This window comes from Aricia agestis, chromosome 1 (assembly GCF_905147365.1).
Source record: "Aricia agestis chromosome 1, ilAriAges1.1, whole genome shotgun sequence".
Lineage (NCBI taxonomy): Eukaryota > Metazoa > Arthropoda > Insecta > Lepidoptera > Lycaenidae > Aricia > Aricia agestis.
In genome coordinates this window covers 18,715,351-18,734,962 of record NC_056406.1, presented here as the reverse complement: position 1 = coordinate 18,734,962, position 19,612 = coordinate 18,715,351, and the positions used below count along the sequence as shown (strand labels likewise).

Sequence of the window (19,612 nt, the reverse complement as noted above, 5' to 3'; positions counted from 1 at the left end):
TTATTTACTTTTTTTTTAATGCTTTAGATCTTCCCGTCTATCAATAACAATTACTTATTGATATTTGACGGAAACTTACACCAATAATAATAAGAATGTACCGTATCATAAATTAACATTCTAGGAAATTGACAAAATATGTGAAACACTGTTATAATAGTAACAGCTTATTGTACCACATTTTTGCAAAAAAAGATTATTATTATTATTAATAAATAGTTTTACGTATTGTACTGACATAGCTAATAGGTATACAATAATTTATTGTCTGTCAATCGGCTTTTCGAAAGTTTTTAGACAAGGACAAAATATTGTATGTCTATTACATATTCTGTAATCTGTATCGGATCAACTTTGTCTTAGGGAGAGGAGAAAAATGCCGTCATCAACGCGATAACGCAGAGTCTCATGCAGTGTGAGACTGTTACAAAAACCCCAGTCGCCTCTAGTCCTGGTCCTGGAGCGCCACCGGTTTATCCAGTACAAAGTCCGGTAAGATTTTTTTATCACAAGAAGTCAGAACAATAAAAGTATAATATTCTCCTTGATCTTAAAACATCCTAATTTGTATTAAATAAGTACTCCTCAAAATCTCTAAACTCTTAATTTTGCGCTCAAGCAGAAGTACAGTACTTCTTATTAATTAATTTATGCTGTGTGTAAAAGCACAACGATAATTTTTTTTGCAAATTTAACTTTTTTACATTTAACCATTGCATCTTCACACTTAATCCTTCGTATCAGTTGCACACACACGTTAGCGAAACTTGTTTTTATTTTGAGTGAGTTGGATATTATATATTTTTTGGGAGTTACTTGGAGTAGAGTAGCCAGGGACAGAGTTGAATGGAGGAGGTTGGAGGAGGCCTTTGCCAAATGGCATACGGAGCAACCATGCCAAATAAACAATTATTATTATTTAGAAGTAAGATTATATATAGAACATAATGTAATAGTATAATAATGTAGTAGTTATGTAGTGTTATGTTCTGTTATAATGGTCATAAATATAAAAAAATATATAAGTATTTATATTGAGTTGTTGTGTTGTAGAGCGTAAACATGGGCAGCAGCGGCGGCGGTATGTACGCGCTGGGCGAAGCGGCACGAGCGCGGGCCATCGCCGAGCAGCGCAATCGCCTACTGCAGATGCAGCGCTCGCAGCAGCTGCTTGTGTCGCCTGAGGTAGGCACCGTCAGATAAATTGTTTCATAGGCAGATAGCGGACCTCTGAGATTTGGTCGCCTTGTGGCAATTCAATGTCAGCCGTGGTCTACAAATAATAAAAACCAAGAAATCGTAACTCCTATACTATTACCGTCAGCCTAGTACCGCTCAAGGTCACCTAAATATTGCAAATGTATTGAAATGTGTACCTAAGGTACACTTTTTTGACAAGTATTGTGGAGCATGTTTTTTGACGGAGTTACTTTTCCTTAGTTTTTATTATTCGTAGGCCGTGGTTTATCGGCTGTGTTTAACATAACGCGACCAAAGTTCGTCTCTACCTCTGAATCGACCTCGATCTCGACTCGACTCTCGATCCTTTAAAAGTACCATTAGAGAAATTGTTTCATAGCCACCTACCTAATGGTCGGGTTATACCAAGGCAATGATAAAGCTAAAAAGTCACTGCACACTTGTCAACTCGGGTAGCGATCATCACCATATCGCATCGCCGTCTGTTATTTTCATCCCTCGGATTTATTAACTTAATTGCTTATTAACAAGTGCTTAGTTGGTTGAAATTATTATTAATCTTTGTATTAGAGTAGTCATCTTTGTATTAGAGCAATAAAAAAGTTGTATAAGGTTCTCTTATGCGGGGTTTACACGGGTGACTATAGCCGCACGATTTTCGCGTGCGGCGTAAATCGTGCGGTTATAGTGACCCGTGTAAACGCCGCATTAGCCCTATGCGATTATTATTTTTTATGATTACTTATTATATTAGTCTAAATATATCATTGCAGCAAAAATAATAATCTATTTCTAAATCTCACGATATTATAAAGTTGAAACACTTACGGATTTTGTCGCGGATCACTTTTATTAATCCCGACGTTTCGACTGCTTTACACTGGCAGATAAATAAAAGTGTTCCGCGACAAAATTATCCTTATAATATCATGAGTGATACCCGCGTAAACTTAAGAAATCACTATTTTGAAATCTATTTAAAAAAATGAAAATCTTATTTTAACAAGTAAAATGTTTATTACTATCATGAAGTAACATTGACAATATTTTTTTAACATTTTTCCTTTGTTTGAACTGCGCAGTGGTACGAAATAGAGCTACAACATACTCATAAACGGGTGGCCTTGACTTAGAGCAACTAGGCTGTCAGTACTTTGACTTTTTGTACACGCTGTCCTTAATCAAACATGATTCACTAGCCTTATTTGTGTTTCCGGTGAATCGTCACGGTTTTTTATATTTTGTTCTTATTAAATTGCACACTCATGATGATTTCAGTATGTATGTGCAAGTATGAATTGCAGTTATTGTCTTTGGTAACTAAAATTGAATTCATATTTTAGTTATCAAAGACAATAACAGCTGCAAATCACTGTTTTATCCTTATCTTATTTTTTTACGAAAGATTCAATGAAACTTAAAAAGCAACGCTATTATTGAAAATTTTATTCGAATAATGTCTTAGGCACTCTAATAATTACTTATTCCAAATTATGTAATTAACTTTACAGGCGGCCGAGCAGCCTCAAGCGGACCTAGGTTCGACGATAAATGCGCTTGTTTCTGGAACTCCGCCTAATGTAGCTTTAACGAGAACAGACTACCATACTTTGTACCAAAACAGTAAGTGGTCAAATCGACATGTTTTCAAACATATTGTGGTTAATTTATAGTTTTGAGGCTGGCAGGCTCTAATAAAAAAAAAATTACGTCTATCATAAATACTAGTCATAAATATTTTTTGTGATTGAATGTGATCTAAAATCAGAGTTATTAAGTTTTTTCGACAAGATTATGTAATGTAATACTCAATAATGTCTTGTAAGACATTGGTTAATCTCTAAACGTTGTTTACAGATCAAATGGGTACAAATTATGGTTCTAATAAAATCACAACATCGCAACAGAATCCAATGTTGAGTCGACAACTCTCTGTAAGTTCATTTTTTGTTTCTTCTTTTTATATCTGATTATATATGTTTAATGTTTATGTTTCTAGTTCTTTTCAATGTGTAGACTAAAAAGAAACATTTTTTCTTAGACTGTATTGTCAGTCTATCTGTTTGCCTGTAGGCTAAAATTTATAGTTGTGATAGCCGGACAGTTATCACTTATCACACATTCATTTCATAAAATATTTAAGAGAACTTCTAATACTTGTTGTATATCCTTTCAACCTTTTTGCAAGGAGCCTTAAGTGTGGTTTTGCTGTGAGGCTTAGGGCGAAGCCATACGAGCGTGATTTGTGAGTTGTGAGTCGCAGAATTTCGGTTCGGCAGAATTCTGCTGCATTCAGTTTCATACAAAAGTCCTGTTTGATTCACACGAGCCTAATTTTGTGAGTCATGATTTGTATGAAAAGATATTTACGTGGCAGAAATTCTGTGACTCACAAGTCACAACTCACAAATTACGCTCGTTTGGCTTCACCTTTAGGCAAGTATAAATAGTCAGTACTTAAGATGCGACCCGGTCTCAAGATGCGGTTCGGCTCTGTGATTGGTCCAAATTTTGACAGCCAACCAATCACAGAGCCTGAACCGTGTCTTGAGATCGTGATGCATCTTGAGTACTGACCATATTTTCTACCGGCTTTACTGTTCGCGCGGATGGTAAGTGTGGCCCGTAAAACTATGTAACGCTCGGTTAAACTATGTATCGATCCAAGACACGCAACTGCGGGGGCGTAGGCGACACTGTAAAACCACACTAAGCGGAGAGTAATTGTGTGTTTTAGGGCTCAGTGTCGAGCGCGGGGTCAGGCGCGAGCGTGAGCGGAGCGGGCGCGACGGGCGCTGCGGGTCCGAATGCGGGCGCGTACGCTGCGGCGCTGCACACGCCCCTCGCGCAGCCGCCATATCAACGCGCGCCCAGACCGCACCTAGGTAAATATAGCTCATTCATCCTACAGGTGTTCTATTTTGTACATTTTAGTAACATAGCTTATGGCTAAGGCCATAATATGGTCAAGTTCGATCGCCATCAGCGGTTTCACTCAGTTTCACTGTCTTGTTTGAGTGAGATCATATTAAATAATTTGGGACCAGGGCTTGTACCATGAAACTGTTTTGCGACTCAAACAATCGGACGAGAATGCTGCGTCCTGCTCTAATGACGTCATTTCACGTTTGTTAGAGTAGGCTCTAACAAACGTGAAATGACGTCGTTAGAGCAGGACGCAGCATTCTCGTCCGATTGTTTGAGTCTCAAAACGGTTTCGTAGTAGGCCTACAGGATAATTCGATTAACGTAAATATCGCGAATCTAAATTTGGTTTCCAATGCGACCATAACTCGTTCGTTTTACAATTTTTTAGTGGTGGTGGATGTCTTAAGATAGTATTTATATCTCCACTCTATACATAATTTATATGGCTTTTAATTTATTTTTTCTTCAAATTGTCTTCAAAAATTTTTCGGAGTTTTTAAATTACGTTTCGGAGTTTTTTTTTCATATTTATAAATTCTAGATGAATGTGCAAAGTGCTTTAGTTTCATTAAATCTCAGTAGCTTAAGTTTTAATAAATTTTGAAGCACTTCAAAAACAAATGTTATTAGTATTTAGTTGGGATACGTGTATTTTTTTTTATTAATTATGACTTGAAATGTTCAAATACCTGTAACACACCGAACATTTGTATAATATGTGTTTTCTAATTAATCAGTAGTAATCAGTATAATCTCATGTTGCACAGACAGTTTTTTTAGCATAACTCAGTCTGATCCAATGTTCTTTACATGCCTTATTCCTATTTATTTAGGTAGGATAGCAATTAGATATCTATTTCGACTTTACCTCGACGCATGTCGTACATAATTTATTTACAACTTCTTCAGCATGCTAAGTAGAAAAAAAAATTAGAAATAGACCAATTTAATTTATATAATACGAATTTCGACTAATTGCATGAGTTTTGGCTTTGATATCGACGACTCAAATACTCGCTACTCTCGGTGGACGTCGGTGTAGTATCGTACAGTAGGTAGGAGCGTCGGCGAGTGGCGGGTGGGTACTATATGAGGCGTGTGTGGCAGTGGGCGGCTATTACGAGGAGGGCGAGGCGGGCGCGGGCGCGTACTGCGGCGAGTTCGCGCGCCGCCCGCTGCCCGCGCCCCTCGCGCCGCACGCGCCGCACCCTGCGCACGCCCCGCCCATCGACCTACAGCTGTCATGTGAGTGAGCACGTACAATATGGCCGGCCGTTCGTTGCCAGACATTTCGTTACCACCTAATACTATACACTATTGACTAATACTAGTTTGTAACTAAACAATAATTTCCTAAAAATCTCTGGAAGTGAACGGGTGGCCCATAACACGTACACGCACGCTCGCGCTGTCGGTCGGCAGGCCGGTATCTTATACATACCTTACATACCTTGTAGCTGCTAAAATAATTCCTACTCCATACACTTACTTAACTCGTTATAAGTAAGTATTGAATCTAACATTTTTACTGAATTAACTGAAATAACTTGCTTTTAAATTCAACGTTTAATTAAAAAAAAGCGTTTCTTCCATCAAACATTTGCACGATATTATGTAAATAATATTGTAAAAAATAGTGCCACCGGCCATGTTTACAGCCGACCTGCAGTGGGACTTGTGTTTGTGCTTTAGTATATTTTGTAGAAAAGTTGAAATCTTGCTTTAGACATAGCTAGCGTAAGGTTATTGTAAAAATAAATAATATTGATGATAGGCGACTGCCGAGTCAAGACCCTAAAATAATATAGGTGCTGTTAAACCGTTATAGTTACGTTGATAACCACTCGGTGATCAATGCTCTACATACAAGATCTGTAGAAAATCTTTATATTGTCTAGCTCCTTTAAAAGAGTGTTACAATAAGAAAGTAGATACTTCCAAGGCGATAAGGTAATAATGAAGAATTGAGGGTAATTTTTTCATTTATTTACGAATAGCTATATTTAACATATTATTACTGGCTTTATTACGAATGTAACTGCATGAAAAAGTAACATTTCTGTAAATATAGTTTGACGCTTCTATTAGTAAAAATAATTATTTTATTGGTATGCTTTATTTAGCTGTCTATAAAAAACATTGGAGTCTTATAATAATATTTGGATCAGTCTGTCATAAGTAGGTATTAAAGAAAGTGCGAGATTTTAATAAAACAATATTTTAGGGAATCTGCTTGAGTGTTTTCATTCGAAAAAAATTGTGAAACTGATTAATTTGTACACCCATTTACTGGATCTTTCTTGCAATACGCTTTATAATCGGGTCGTCATCGCGTATTTGATTGTACGATGGAAACGCTAATGGCAAGCGATTGTGGTCGCAACAATAATAATCAAGCATCGCTTATTCTCTGTGATTCAGTGTCGTGTCGGAGCTCGGGTGCTTAATGTTGCTTATGTCTGTAGGCAGCGGCAGCGGCGTGGCCGGCGGCGTGGCCGGCGGCGGCGGGGTAGGCGGGATCGGCGGGGTCGGCGCGGGCGCGGCGGGCGGCACCTCCGAGTACGTGCGCAACGAGCTGCGCGCGGTGGTCGGCGCGCGCTCCGCCCGGCCCGACATGCACATGCACGCGCCAGAGTTCGACTCGCTCATGAACTTTGACAACTCCGCACCCGGTCAGTTGCAACTCCCACTTTTACACCGTTTGGGGTATAAATAATCCGGCTATGGTTTCAGATCATTGCAACTGTCGAAGCGAGCGTTCACTTGTAGTTGTCTCACTAGACTGACTTACTCGTGCTGACTGCTGTATCCACACATGCCGCCGGCTTCGGTGGCAAGGCAGTCTGAAAGCCGGCGACAAACCCGGCGGTATAAGCCGGTGGCATGTGTGGACGCTCCATAGAATCCGTACAGTTTTAAGACAGTTACGTCGCATGTAGAATGTTGAGTCAATGAGACGTCTAGTTAAAACGGAGTTTTTTTTAGTTTGCATTGCAACAGTCAGTCTAAAGACTGCCATGCCTCGAGTGAGCATTCGCCTTTAGTTGAAGTGATCTGAACGAAACAACACTGATATCAAAATTCTACTCCCGTATCGACAAAAAAAATATTGTCTGAATTACATAATATTTCTGAGTTAAGAAATTAAGAGTGGGGTTTTGGTTGACGTAATGGACTAGGTATAGACTAAAAATACCGTAAACAAAATATTATCACATTTTAGTTACGATATTTTTGTATCAAGGTGTTGTACTATTATTAACTGTTTAAAGCTAGCGTATTAATCATTACTCCTGCGCAAAGTTATTTATTTTTTGCAAACCGACATTATATTATAAGCAATTTGAATAGACCAATATCTGTCGGTATTGCATTTACAATAACGTGTAGTGAGATAAAATAATGGGACTAAACATGTGACGCGTCAAAAGGCATATTCGGTCGGTCCTCAGGGAAAGTTGTGACATTGTAATGTGACGCGGTGACGCCGTCGTAGTATGACGCGTGCCCGCTGTGACGCATGTGTCCCGTGTACGTAGGTGGCGCAGGGCGGGGGGCGGCGGCAGGGGCGGGTGCGTGGGAGGCGCGACAGGCGACGCCGGTAAGCCGCCGCGCCCACACCGACTCATCCCACTCGTTATCTACTGTATCGGTTTTCATTACTTTCGTAGAGAACATTCTTATGGAATTGCGTATTGAGTCTGCTCTGCTGCGTGTGTTGTCGAACCGATCGTCTCGATATTCAGAGGCCGGACTGAAATGTGCCAACGACTCCGACTTTTCTCAGTGACCTTAGTATTTTTGATTAGTTTTATGCAGTCTTCCGTTTGCGCTGAATGACAAGTTCATTGAGAAATTTAAAAAAAAGTACGCCACCGTAAAATCTTATGTGAATTATAATCTAGCCGTTTGGTGGAATTGGTACATTTCAAAATTTGATGAGAAGCTTTTGTGATGTGATGTCTAATATTTCTATTCTTAGAGGAAATTTATTTAATATTTTCGTATTTTGCATTCGAGTATCTCTCTTAGAGTCGTACGACTTCACGAGTTTATACATCGATTCATTCGCTTTTAGGTATTTGTACCCATAAAATCTTCGCTTTCTACAGAAAAATGGGGTAATTCGCATGCGCAAGTCGTTTATTTGTGGTGAAGGTTGTTCGCGAGGTAGTTGAAATTAAAGTTTTATAATTCTGCAATTAGATCGCTTATTGTTTCGCTTCAAATACTGTAGCATACGAATTATTTCGTTTATCGAGTGCTGTACTATTTATAGTAGGGTGATTGCATGCTGGTTACTACGGCGGACGGATTGAAGTGGACCGATAGGACCAAATTTACGTCATACGTCATTTTTCTACCAAATTATATAAAATATGGATTATATTATGTATGATGTCAATTTCTTTCTGTTGAAAACTTCATCGGTCCTCTTTGACATAATATGTATTTAACGTTCATACTGTACTGATTACTGAGGCAATAATATTACTATCTCAAGTTTAATTGTCCAAAGAAAAAGGGAGATTGCTCTATAAAAATAATATCCCCATATTACAATAATTGAAAGACACAAAATGCAGTTTTAAAAAAACAAGTAAATGGGACAAATTAAATATTTATAAAAAAAACAATTTTTAATGGGTTATCTTTCATAGTTTAGAATAATGATAGTTTTCTGATTAAATTTAACAACAATGTTCATTCAAATAGCTCAATTCTTTAACGCGCGCTAATAGAAACATGCTCGTTTCTTCAAATGGCACGAAACGCTTTTCACATTCAAATTCATTTTACGATAAAATCATCATAGATGCCTCAAGCGTTCGAGTGCTTTTCTGAGTTGCTCCCCCTCGCGATGGTCGTCGGAGCGACGCGAATGTAACGGTCTGTTGTGTGTGCAGAGTACTACGGAGGCGGGCACGGCGGGCACGGCGCGCACGGCGGCCGGTGATGAGACGCAGGCGAGCGGCGCGGCGAGCGGAGTGGCGGGCGGCGCGGCGGGGGAGGGGGCGGGCCCGGCGCCCGCTAAGGCCTCGCTGCTGCAGAAGCTGCTGTCGCAGTGACGCCGCACTCCTTGAACCATGCATTTAAAGACGACCCGCCGCCGCCGCCGCGACCGAGTCGGCCCCGCGCTCCGGCTCCCTCGTAGAGGAACGTAGGTGATTAGGTTAGTCTAGTAGTGCTAGTGATATTTTCGAGTTATTAAGATCGCGAGCCGATCGCTTCGTTACGTCTTTGAGTTCTGTGAGAACTTCCGTTTATGATTAGTAATTTTTTAAGATATTAAGTACGTATAGATATAAAGTGATCGGTCAGAATGCGACGGCAGCTTCCTATGCGAGCGTCGACCCGCGGCCCCGCGGCCCCGCCTACAACGGGAGGGGCCGCGTCCTTCTGTATAGGAGTAGTACACTTTGTATGCGTTGTGAACGTTATGTATTATAGTGTGAAAGTCCGATGTTACCTGTTATGATAAAATAAATTGTAACTTAGTTGAGGGAGCGATGCGATTCCCTTCGTTAATTCGATGAATTTTATTGAATTTACATTCGAAGAGCTCGAAAAGTTGTGCTGTCCAGATCGGAGGAGGGTACCGATTCCTCAAAGATTTGGAGGGTAGAACTTAATGTTTGTAAATAAAGTGTTGTTTAAATTATAGATGTTGCTTTAATGTAAATATTTTGTTAAACATTTACTTTGTTTCTTATATTATTATGGTATTTTTTATTTTTAATTCATGTACTGTTTTGATTTTTATTATACAAAATTGATAATTTTTATAATGATTACGAATACAAATATTTAATTTTTGTTTAGTTGCATGCTCGTTAACATTTTATCGGTTGGTATTCAGATGCGCAAAGTTTTACAACACAGATATACAAATATTTCGTAAGTTTAATAGTGAAGATATTAATATCAATCTGTACCTTGAGTTGACCGCTAAATCGCGCGTTACTTTCAACTTCAATATCGGATTTTATGCTCTGGAGTTTTTAAGTCTCAAGTCGGAATCGATAACTTCAAACAACATAATATTTGAAATAAGCAGTCTCTTTTTAAATATATTTAAATAAGCGATGCTCAAAAATACGATCCGAAACGTACGTTTTTGTAAACTTTAAGTCCTGTAGCTTGAGATACATAGTACAAATGTACAGAAAATAAAGATAATTACTATCGATTTATTCAGTGGTTTAAGAACACCAGTTATTAATTTTATTTATAGTTTAGATGTATAAACGGGAGTAACTTCAATCTAAAATGGTTTTATAATCGTCTTTTCTACATACATTGACTGTAAAACATTGATCAAACGTAGTTTATTATTTAGTTATCTCTATATTTTAAGACTCTAGAGCCACCGGATAGTTGCCGTCTTCGATGGTAGTATTAAACGAGGATTTTTTTAAAGTGCTTTGTCGAACTCACTGCCCTTATGAATATTTAATACTCAATAGTTCTCTACTAATGTAAGAATGAACAACTGCAAACAACTTTCATTCAGAATATTCCAAACTTCCATGCAATGTATTGAGATCAAAACTTGTCAGTTACTTAAATATAACGTTATCAGATTCAGAGTATCCTTAATATTGCTCAAGGTGTTTGATAAAAGCTTAGATCATTAAAACGTTCGTCTCTATTTTATTCGTATTTAAAGCAACTTTTTATGAGTAAAATCTTCTGAATTTTGTCAGCCGTAAAAGTAACGCATCGGGGAATGTATTGTAAATTACTATCGCACAACATCACTTTAAATTATTAATGTTATGTAATTAAAGTTAAGCAATGTTTGAGGTTGTTTGAGTGTTTATGGAGACGGTTTACGACACAAAAGCGTCGATAAGTGCTTGTTTATTTGTCGAACGGATCGCGAGCTCACCGCTATCGGAAGTAATTGGTGCGCGAGTATTCGCTTATCCTTCGCGATCTAAATGTTATCATATTAAGCCTAAAACATTTCGTTTCTAAACTTTTACTCGGTAATTTCTTCGTTGCGATAATTCAACAGCTACAGAGTTTGGCGAGTGGCAATTACTTAAGTTGGTAAGGTACTTAAAATATGAGCTACGAAACGTTATTTCTTATAAACCGATCGATTGAATTTTAATAGCGGGGGACGCATCGATCGATTAAAAAGTAACGTCACTTTTCTAACGTCGTCGGTTAACTAAAATTGCACGAATCGATGCGTAGCTCGCTAAAAATTACCATCCGATACCAACCATAGTTGTAGCCGGGGAACTGTGTAAATTGTGATGTGCTATAATTACCTACCTAAAGATGAACGTACAAATAATATGTAGGGCGTATCCCATTAAACCAAATTTAACGATTAATCTGTTAAGGAGATATTATATATAAATATTTTTATACCCTAAAGAATAATAACGAAACAAATAGTTGGAACGCGTAGGCTATCGACCAACTTCATTTGAATCCTTCGAAGTAAATTAGACATTGTAGAGTTAAATAGTGAGATAAAGCTTTATGAGTATCCGACGACTATAGCAATATAACATTTCATTCCATTTTTACGCGGGTTCGTCTGCCCGGTGCGTCGCGAGCCGCGCCCCGGCGTCTCGCGCCGCACCGCAGCGGCCCGCGCCGAATTGTAAAGTACAAGAGATGGCCTTGTTAGGTACACGAACACGAAGCGAATAGTTCACAGTTAGAGAAGTATGTTAAAACGAAGTATCTAAAGTTTATAATCGATTCTAACGGGACAGCAGATGTTTGCCGACATAGTGTTAACGTCTACGAGGAGCGCGCTACGTACTCGAAGGCTCTATTTTTTACAGTTTTACGAGTTGTACAGAGGAGGAGCGATCCATATACAAACACGTCCATTGTCTGGAGTAAAATGTTTTCCGAATATAATATAATGTATATTGTAACCGTTATGACGAATGCGTGCCTCAAAATAAGAGAAATATTTTCAATACCACCTTTTTGAAGTTACTGTATGATAAGAGTGATAGTTTAGCGTAAGAGATTAGTGTCAGCTTTCATTATCCATTCGGTGTGTCGTTCGAGTGACGTCACATCACATCGAAATAGCGAGTGTACGATTGTAGATGTAGACGATGTTCTGTTATCGATATATTTTATTATTTCATGTAAAACATCTCGTTTATGTATCTTGAATATCAGCGTACTATCTCGGTAAAGATACTTCGGTGTTACGAAAGTCAAAATCGGGCATGCCCTCCGTGTGAAGTACATCTAACAGTCTTGTCATATTCCAGTCTTCCACAACCAGACCTACTCTGATATTATGAGATATGTATTGTGTAGAAACACTTACTTTTTCATATTTTGATAATATGTAAACAATAGTTCGTGATTTTAAAACCATAGAAGTAAATTTTACTTTCATTATCAACAATTGGCAGGAGACCATTCCGATTGTATTGATTATTATTATTGTAATTGACACACTGTACTTTCTGTCGTTAGATTAAGGAACACCAATTTTGTAATAAGGTAATACGGTAAAGTCAACGAATAAGATATTCCTATTTCCTATAAATATGAAATATGAATACATATTTTGATAATTAAACATTCTACTGTTGAATTGGGCTTATACGGTAACAATAATCACTCGCGATTGTCTACTTATATTGTAACGTAGCTATACTTTCGGTGTAAAATATGATCTTGTACCTCAATGTGGAAACCCTTAACTTTAAGGTATTTGTCATTAATGAAGCGATGTAAGGACTGCGATAAATCCCTTCGTATATTTCGGTGCGAGCTGACTCACCGCAGTGTGTGAGTGGTGTCGTTAGTTGCGTGGCTCGCTGGACGAGGGACGTGTCGCAGTCCGGACTAAGAATACCAAATGCTTAGCGCGTCCACGTGAGTTATCGCGCTTCCCGAAGGCCGGTATTTTAATTAAAGTTATAAAATTATTATTCAGATATATCTTTGTAAGATTTAATGTCTCTTCAGAGCTAGTAGGCGTTGTAACGAGTAAAGTATAGGAGCATAAGAAAATTTTTATATAATAAAAGTGAAAGATTTTCAAAAATATTTGGTCTAATGTTTGGTAAATGTTATATGTAATTAAAATTTTATGTCAAATTGATCGTGGTAATATTTTATTCTGGAATACTGATATTTGAGTTCCTCATCACAGAGTAATGACTACCGAAAAGAATAAAAGGAAAACAATAATAATAGGGTCCAAATTTTCCATCCAATTCGACAGCTGATTATAAATTGGACTGTGTTAAAATGTGATATGTCAAGATTTTAATTTGTAGTTCGCTTACTCTATGAGGGGGAATGAGGGTGGCGAGCGTGGGCTCGTGCGATCGGAGAAACATTGATGAGTACGGGAGTCTTTGTTTCGAATGGAAAACATAATTAGTGCAGTCCGTTCCTGCTAAGAGTTGAGTTTCAAACGAATCGTTCGGCCGCCGACTGTCGCTCCGGCACTCCGGGTGCCACTCCTCCGTAGACGATTCCGTGTGATAATATTGTATAGAGGGATGACAGTCGCTAACACAACGAGGTACCCCGAATCCCGTACGAGTTTGATTTTATTTTTTGTATAAAATCATGCCTCTTGTCTTGGCCTGTCGTCTGCAGCGAGGGTATCGTGTATATTTCTTTAGGTGTAACGTTTCGTTGTAGATAATGTCGCTCCGACTAATTATGTTTTTCTTTGTCGATTATGTATTTGGCCGGAAGCGGAAAGGATTATAGCTGAGGTATGCTTTATTATTATTAACGAATCTGTGTCAAACACATATTTACGGGTGGTTATATTTATCAGCGTCCCGCGGGCGCACCGAGTGTCCCGGCGTCGACCTCTGGGCCCGGGCGAGGCGGCCCGGGTCTCGTCGATCACGACTAGTCTTATTCGTAAGCCGTAATCTTTTTTGCGGACGGCCGTTAAATCTGTGTTATTTAGTTCTTCAGGTGTTAATTAGGAGCTCTTTTGTGTTGCTGTGCATTTCGACGCATTGTATGTATGTTTTGTATTGTAAATAGCTAAAATACATATATTTTTACGACTAGATTACACAACCAAAGTTGTTATAAAGATATGGTTGATTAAATAATAAATTTGATATAGGTCGTTATGTTTATCTTTTAGTGAAACCTTTTAAGGTATCGTCGAAGCCTTGTACACAACCGCCCTGATATTATTAAAAACGAATTTATTATTTTGGTATATAATAAATGAAATTTGAATAATCCGATCAGGCTCACTGAACCAGAGTAACAGTACGAGTGTAGTTTTGTTTCGTTCCTAATAGTTTCCTGTAGATAATTTACCATGTAATTGTCAATTATTCCGACGCTCCGTAACTTACCCGAGGTATTCAAATTGAGAAGATATATCCATCAACAAAACAGGTGTTATAAAGTACATTATTATAAGTTGTATTTTTTGTACATTTTAGATTCGAAAATATATTAATATCTAAATGAAAATTTGTTTCAATTTATTAAACTTAGTACCTATACGCCTCTAGTACACCAACGCTGCGAACTGCGAAACAGCGGCGAACCGAACGCGAAAAATCTTCGAAACATGAATAGAGCGAGATGCAGTATAAGCCATTATCGTGTGGCGGGTGAGACAGTAAGTCCGTTCGCCGCTGTTTCGCAATTCGCAGCGTCGGTGTACTAGAGGTGTGACACCTTTAGTTTAAGTTAACAAAATAACAGTAAAATAACTTATATTTCATATGTTATGCATTTTTAATCTCTATGCCATTAATGCATCCCAGATCTAATAATTCATATGAGTAAACCTATAAACTAATGTGTTATGTCTACATGATCCCAATACCCACTACCAGACACTAATTGCAATAATTGCTAACTATTAGTCAGTGGGTTGTATTTTAGCAAGTGGTATAGACGTACCAGCCCAGCATTTTAACGATTGATACTATTGCATGTTAAAGTTCACATTTAATAAGGTGATTAATGGACATTATCTTTTGTGGTTTAATATTAATAAGTTTGATAATAATATTCCTAATATTATGCAATGTGATCAAGTGTTTTAAACCGCCCTTTACTGATGCCGGCAAAAGTTGTGGACAGGTAAGAATCAACAGCTACTAACTTAATCATTCTCAATGCATCTGTTTTTACAATACATAAACGACGTACAATAGTCGAAATCTATATACGAGCAAGACGAAAAGATAAAACCGACTTCAAATTTGTACGTAATTGAGAATTATAATTCCTTATCTTAAAAATTTAACTGAATCGATTTTGATGAAACTTGTAGCATTCCCTGTTAAACAATACCTAGTTCCACAAAAAAAAAAAAATTAAATCGGATTTGTAGTTCCGGAGATATGTGAATACAAACATAAAAACGTATACTTATAAGATTTGTCATATTAATTGTTCAGACGCTGATATAGACTAACATACGAAAACTGGGCAATTCTGGAAATATTACAAACCTTAACATACGGGTCAAATTGATAACCTCCTTTTTTGAAGTCGGTTAAAAGGTGAAATCTGTTTAATTATTTTTACGCTGGATCTAGATTTATACAGAAATATAATTAACTTTTAAGTAAGTATTTAAAAAACAAAAAATACTTTGCAGCTGCTCCGGATCCGGATTTGGCAGCGACATCTGTTATCTGCACATTGGTTGTATGTTTTGCCGCTAGATGGCAAAGCATTATGAGAAACTTGAAATTATGTATTTATATTTTATAATATCTATGGACGCTTCACACCACGTCAGTCTGGCCCCGTGGTAAGTACCTGAAGGACTTGTGTTACGGGTACCAGACAACGGAAATATATTTAATACTTAATATAAATAAATAAGTACTATACATAATATAATAGAGCTATTATTATATTATGTATAGTACTTATTTATTTATATTAAGTATTAAATATATTCAACAACATCGGTTTCGGTGATGGTGGCCGGTTTCATTGAAACCAGGCCAGCTACGCAGGAGTAATTTTATAGTGCCCAAATGTGTGCGCAGTACACAAGAGCACTCTCTATTCCTTTACTCTCATAACCCAGTGGGACGGAAGACCGACACGACCGGCGAGAGATCAGGCGCAGGACCGACTTTTTACATGCCCATCCGACGCATGGATCATCTTACTTGTCAGACAATCAGGTGATCAGCCTGCATTGTCCTAACCAAACTTGGAAATAACATGTTTCCAACGCGGGAATCGAACCCACGACCTCTGAGTCAAGAGCCGCGCTATGTACCACTAGACCACGGAGGCGTCGTAAATACATAATATGTATTTACTACGAGTACTAATAAACTATTAACCTTAGATCGATATACAAAAAACCAGCTGGTTAGGGTTCCGTAGCCAACGAAGACTTGTTGACCAGCCTAAAACGGAACCCTAACCAGCAGATTTTTTGTATAATGATAGGTTATTAATAATTATCTATACTTACTAATATTATAAAGCGGAAGAGTTTGTTTGTTTGTTTGAACGCGCTAATCTCAGGAACTACTGGTCCGATTAAAAAAATCTTTCATTGTTAGATAGCTCATTTATCGAGGAAGGCTATATTTTATCACGCTAAGACTAATAGGAGGAAAATGTTGAAAAAAACGGGGGAAATTATTTGAAAGGGCGTATCTCACGAACTACTGGAGCAATTTTTCTGATATTTGTCACAGATAAGAAGTAGACCACGTATCTAATTTAAGCAGGCGAAGCCGTGCGGAATGTCTAGTTATTTATATAATTTAACAGTAAAATTGTCCTACAAAAAGAACAATCCATATTCAAGGACCATCAAATAGAAAAAAATTATCCTTTATTATCTTTGTTAACTACCACTATCGAGAATTTTCTCAGAGGAAATTGTTGTTTCTTATCAAAATGAAGCTACTCACGAAAAATTAGCTTGATAGTAGGTAATCAGGGCAAAAAAATGTTCTAGAGAACCTGTAGTCCTGTACTATTGCGTACTAAATGTTAAATACGAATATCTTTTTTTGTTAAGAAAGTAGGCACTGTGTACCTACTCTAAATCATCCATATTTTATAAGATAAGAATGGCATCATCGCAATCCAGGTAAGTCCATTATAAACAATAATGTGGGGCAAGAATGTGTCCTTGAGGTACTCCCCATTCTCCTGCTAAAAGATGTAACCGATTTCGATATATACGCTATTATAGTTGCTTAAGTAGATTGTAAGCAATTATTATTAGCTGCTGTAGTCATCTAGGTACGTCTCAAAACTCTCAAAAAAGGTCAGCCGCAATCAGAGATTTTTAATAAACACTCAACTTTAATTTAATGATGGAGTTTGACAAAAAATTTAAAGAGTTATTGTTTAAATCTTAGATATATTATAGTTATCTTCCAATAAATGACCCTGCAGAGTACTGAGTAGTGAGTCCGGTACTCGCCAATAAGTATTTTTACGTGCTGGGTTCGAAGGATTCGGATAGAAAGACCTGCTGACTCTCTTTATTCACTAGCAATAGGTTTTCTTTTCACTCCGAAGTTGCCTTGAAGATTGCTCAAGGTTAACTGATTCATCGGTCCGTCTGCCTTTTTTTGAGGGGAAATGCATAACGCTGTAACGCATCCCCGGTCCCCCCGCCCGGCCCCCTCGGCTGCGACTAACCCGATTCGCGTAAACAAGTGTGGTATATTTCTGGAAGCCTAACGCCATCTAGTATCGAATAGCGGGCTTACGCTGCCTGCGTTTCCTCTATAAGTTACGCTGGTTTGACGCTAGATGGCTCTGTGTGTCCGTATTCGTAACAGTATTTTAATTTCAGTTACAAAGCAAAGTGATCAGTTTTTACATAGCTCTGTATCAGGAAGAACTGAGTCCTTCCTCAATTTTCTTAATGACACGTTTTAGAAATGCGTGTTATTTTCTAATGAAATGTCTTGTGGAGCTCGAGTTATGCCGGACATAGTATCGTGCGGCAGTCGTTGGAGCCTAATTAAGGATACCTAATGATACAAAGTATGTTTAGTGCGGGATTTATAGTGTAAATAATAGTCTATCAAGAAAGAGAAGAAATTAATTTAAAAGTGGCAAGATCGTAGTGTCATCCTTTTCAAATCAATCTAAAGAAAAAAAGGGTTGACTTTCTTGACGGACTATAGGCCACTGTATTTCCGCCGCCCCATGTCAGAAAACTACTAGGTACGCCCTAGATCGATTTCGCCCCTAGGCCGCGGCCTATTTTTATTTATTATTATTTCAAGGCATTGGTTATTATTATTATATTATTTCGTTATTATTATGTTCTTAAGTGTTATGATAAACTGTTCCTAATTTTGTTACCTGTCAAAACCGTGTGCGTAGTTTTAAATAATTTAGGCGAGGGGGACGTCTGTCAAGTGTCACCTCAACCAACTCATTAAGAAAAGTGATCCGCAAAAGACCCGTAACTGTCAAATTTTTTAACTTGTTCTATAATTTGGTTAACTTTAGTAACTTACAATTTTAGGTATAAACAACAATACAGTCACGTTGTAAGTACATTCAAATGCTAATTAGTTCTAACTGGAGAATTCGGCACCGAAATGAGGTAAATTAATAGGCGAGGTCGAACGAAAATGTCGGTAATAATTGCTCTAATTTGTCTCATTCATGTTTATTTGTTGGTCCGAACCTACTCCGTGGTATTGCGGCATTACCAACTCGCTGGCAGGCTATTAGCGAGCGGCCATCCGCTATCAAGTTCAAGGGTGGAGTTATCATTTCCAAACTTATAGGCTACGTCCTTTATTTTTATACTTGAATATTGAATTATCGCAAATAGAGCTAGGATTTCTCAACTAAACTTTACTTATGATTTTTCAAGCTGATCCCTATAGTTTCTATGGACCAAGACAGAAACAAAAAGCAGATAGTTATTTGAGGTAAGTAAACTTTATTAAAATCGATAAAGCTATTGACGAAGCCCATATAACCTTGCAATAGTCTCTACATGGGAAAAGTCACCAGATTCTGGAATCTGGTATTGCGCACTGTAATTTGGTCCTTCGAGTCAGTTCAAATCTAATTTCGATAGATACTCAGACTTGGTCTAAGTCTGCAGACTGTGACTTTTTAAGAATACATAGCTTGTAACTTACAATATTGCAAATTGCAATATAGAGGTAATAAATAAATAAATAAATAAAATAAAATATCTTTTTATTCAAAATGGGTATCATGATACACTTTTTGAAAGTCAAACGAAGAAACTACGTTGCCTACCACCGGTTCGGGAACTACCCCGCCGAGAAGTATATTATATTATATCCAATAAAGTATAAAACTCTACATAGAGCTCCAACTTACAATTGCAAACCATAATCTCACAGATGGCGCGCTGTTCTAACGAGACTTTATGTTACTGCTAACTTTATGCGGGAATTTGGGATCCGGGATTCGGGTTTCGGTCTCGGGAGCGTTTTGTTAATGGAGCGACGTGCGGCGGGGCCCAGTCCCGCCTAGTCCCGATCCGAGC

At 37.9% G+C, this 19,612-nt stretch overlaps 1 protein-coding gene across 6 annotated transcripts in view; it reads left to right on the top strand.

Moving 5' to 3' along the window:
- Positions 1–9,133, top strand: part of LOC121730906 — an 81,249-nt gene extending 72,116 nt beyond the window's left edge. For 5 of the 6 annotated variants that reach the window (XM_042120161.1, XM_042120146.1, XM_042120128.1 and 2 more), the window contains 8 exons: positions 364–492; positions 1,054–1,185; positions 2,712–2,823; positions 3,058–3,134; positions 3,938–4,085; positions 5,236–5,373; positions 6,594–6,800; positions 9,036–9,133. In XM_042120161.1, coding sequence (XP_041976095.1) covers positions 364–492; positions 1,054–1,185; positions 2,712–2,823; positions 3,058–3,134; positions 3,938–4,085; positions 5,236–5,373; positions 6,594–6,800; positions 9,036–9,085 — 993 coding nt within the window. In that variant the 3' untranslated portion in view covers positions 9,086–9,133. The remainder of the gene's footprint in view (positions 1–363; positions 493–1,053; positions 1,186–2,711; positions 2,824–3,057; positions 3,135–3,937; positions 4,086–5,235; positions 5,374–6,593; positions 6,801–9,035) is intronic. The other variant, XM_042120153.1, reaches the window with a different exon arrangement.
- The last annotated feature ends 10,479 nt before the right edge of the window (positions 9,134–19,612 follow it).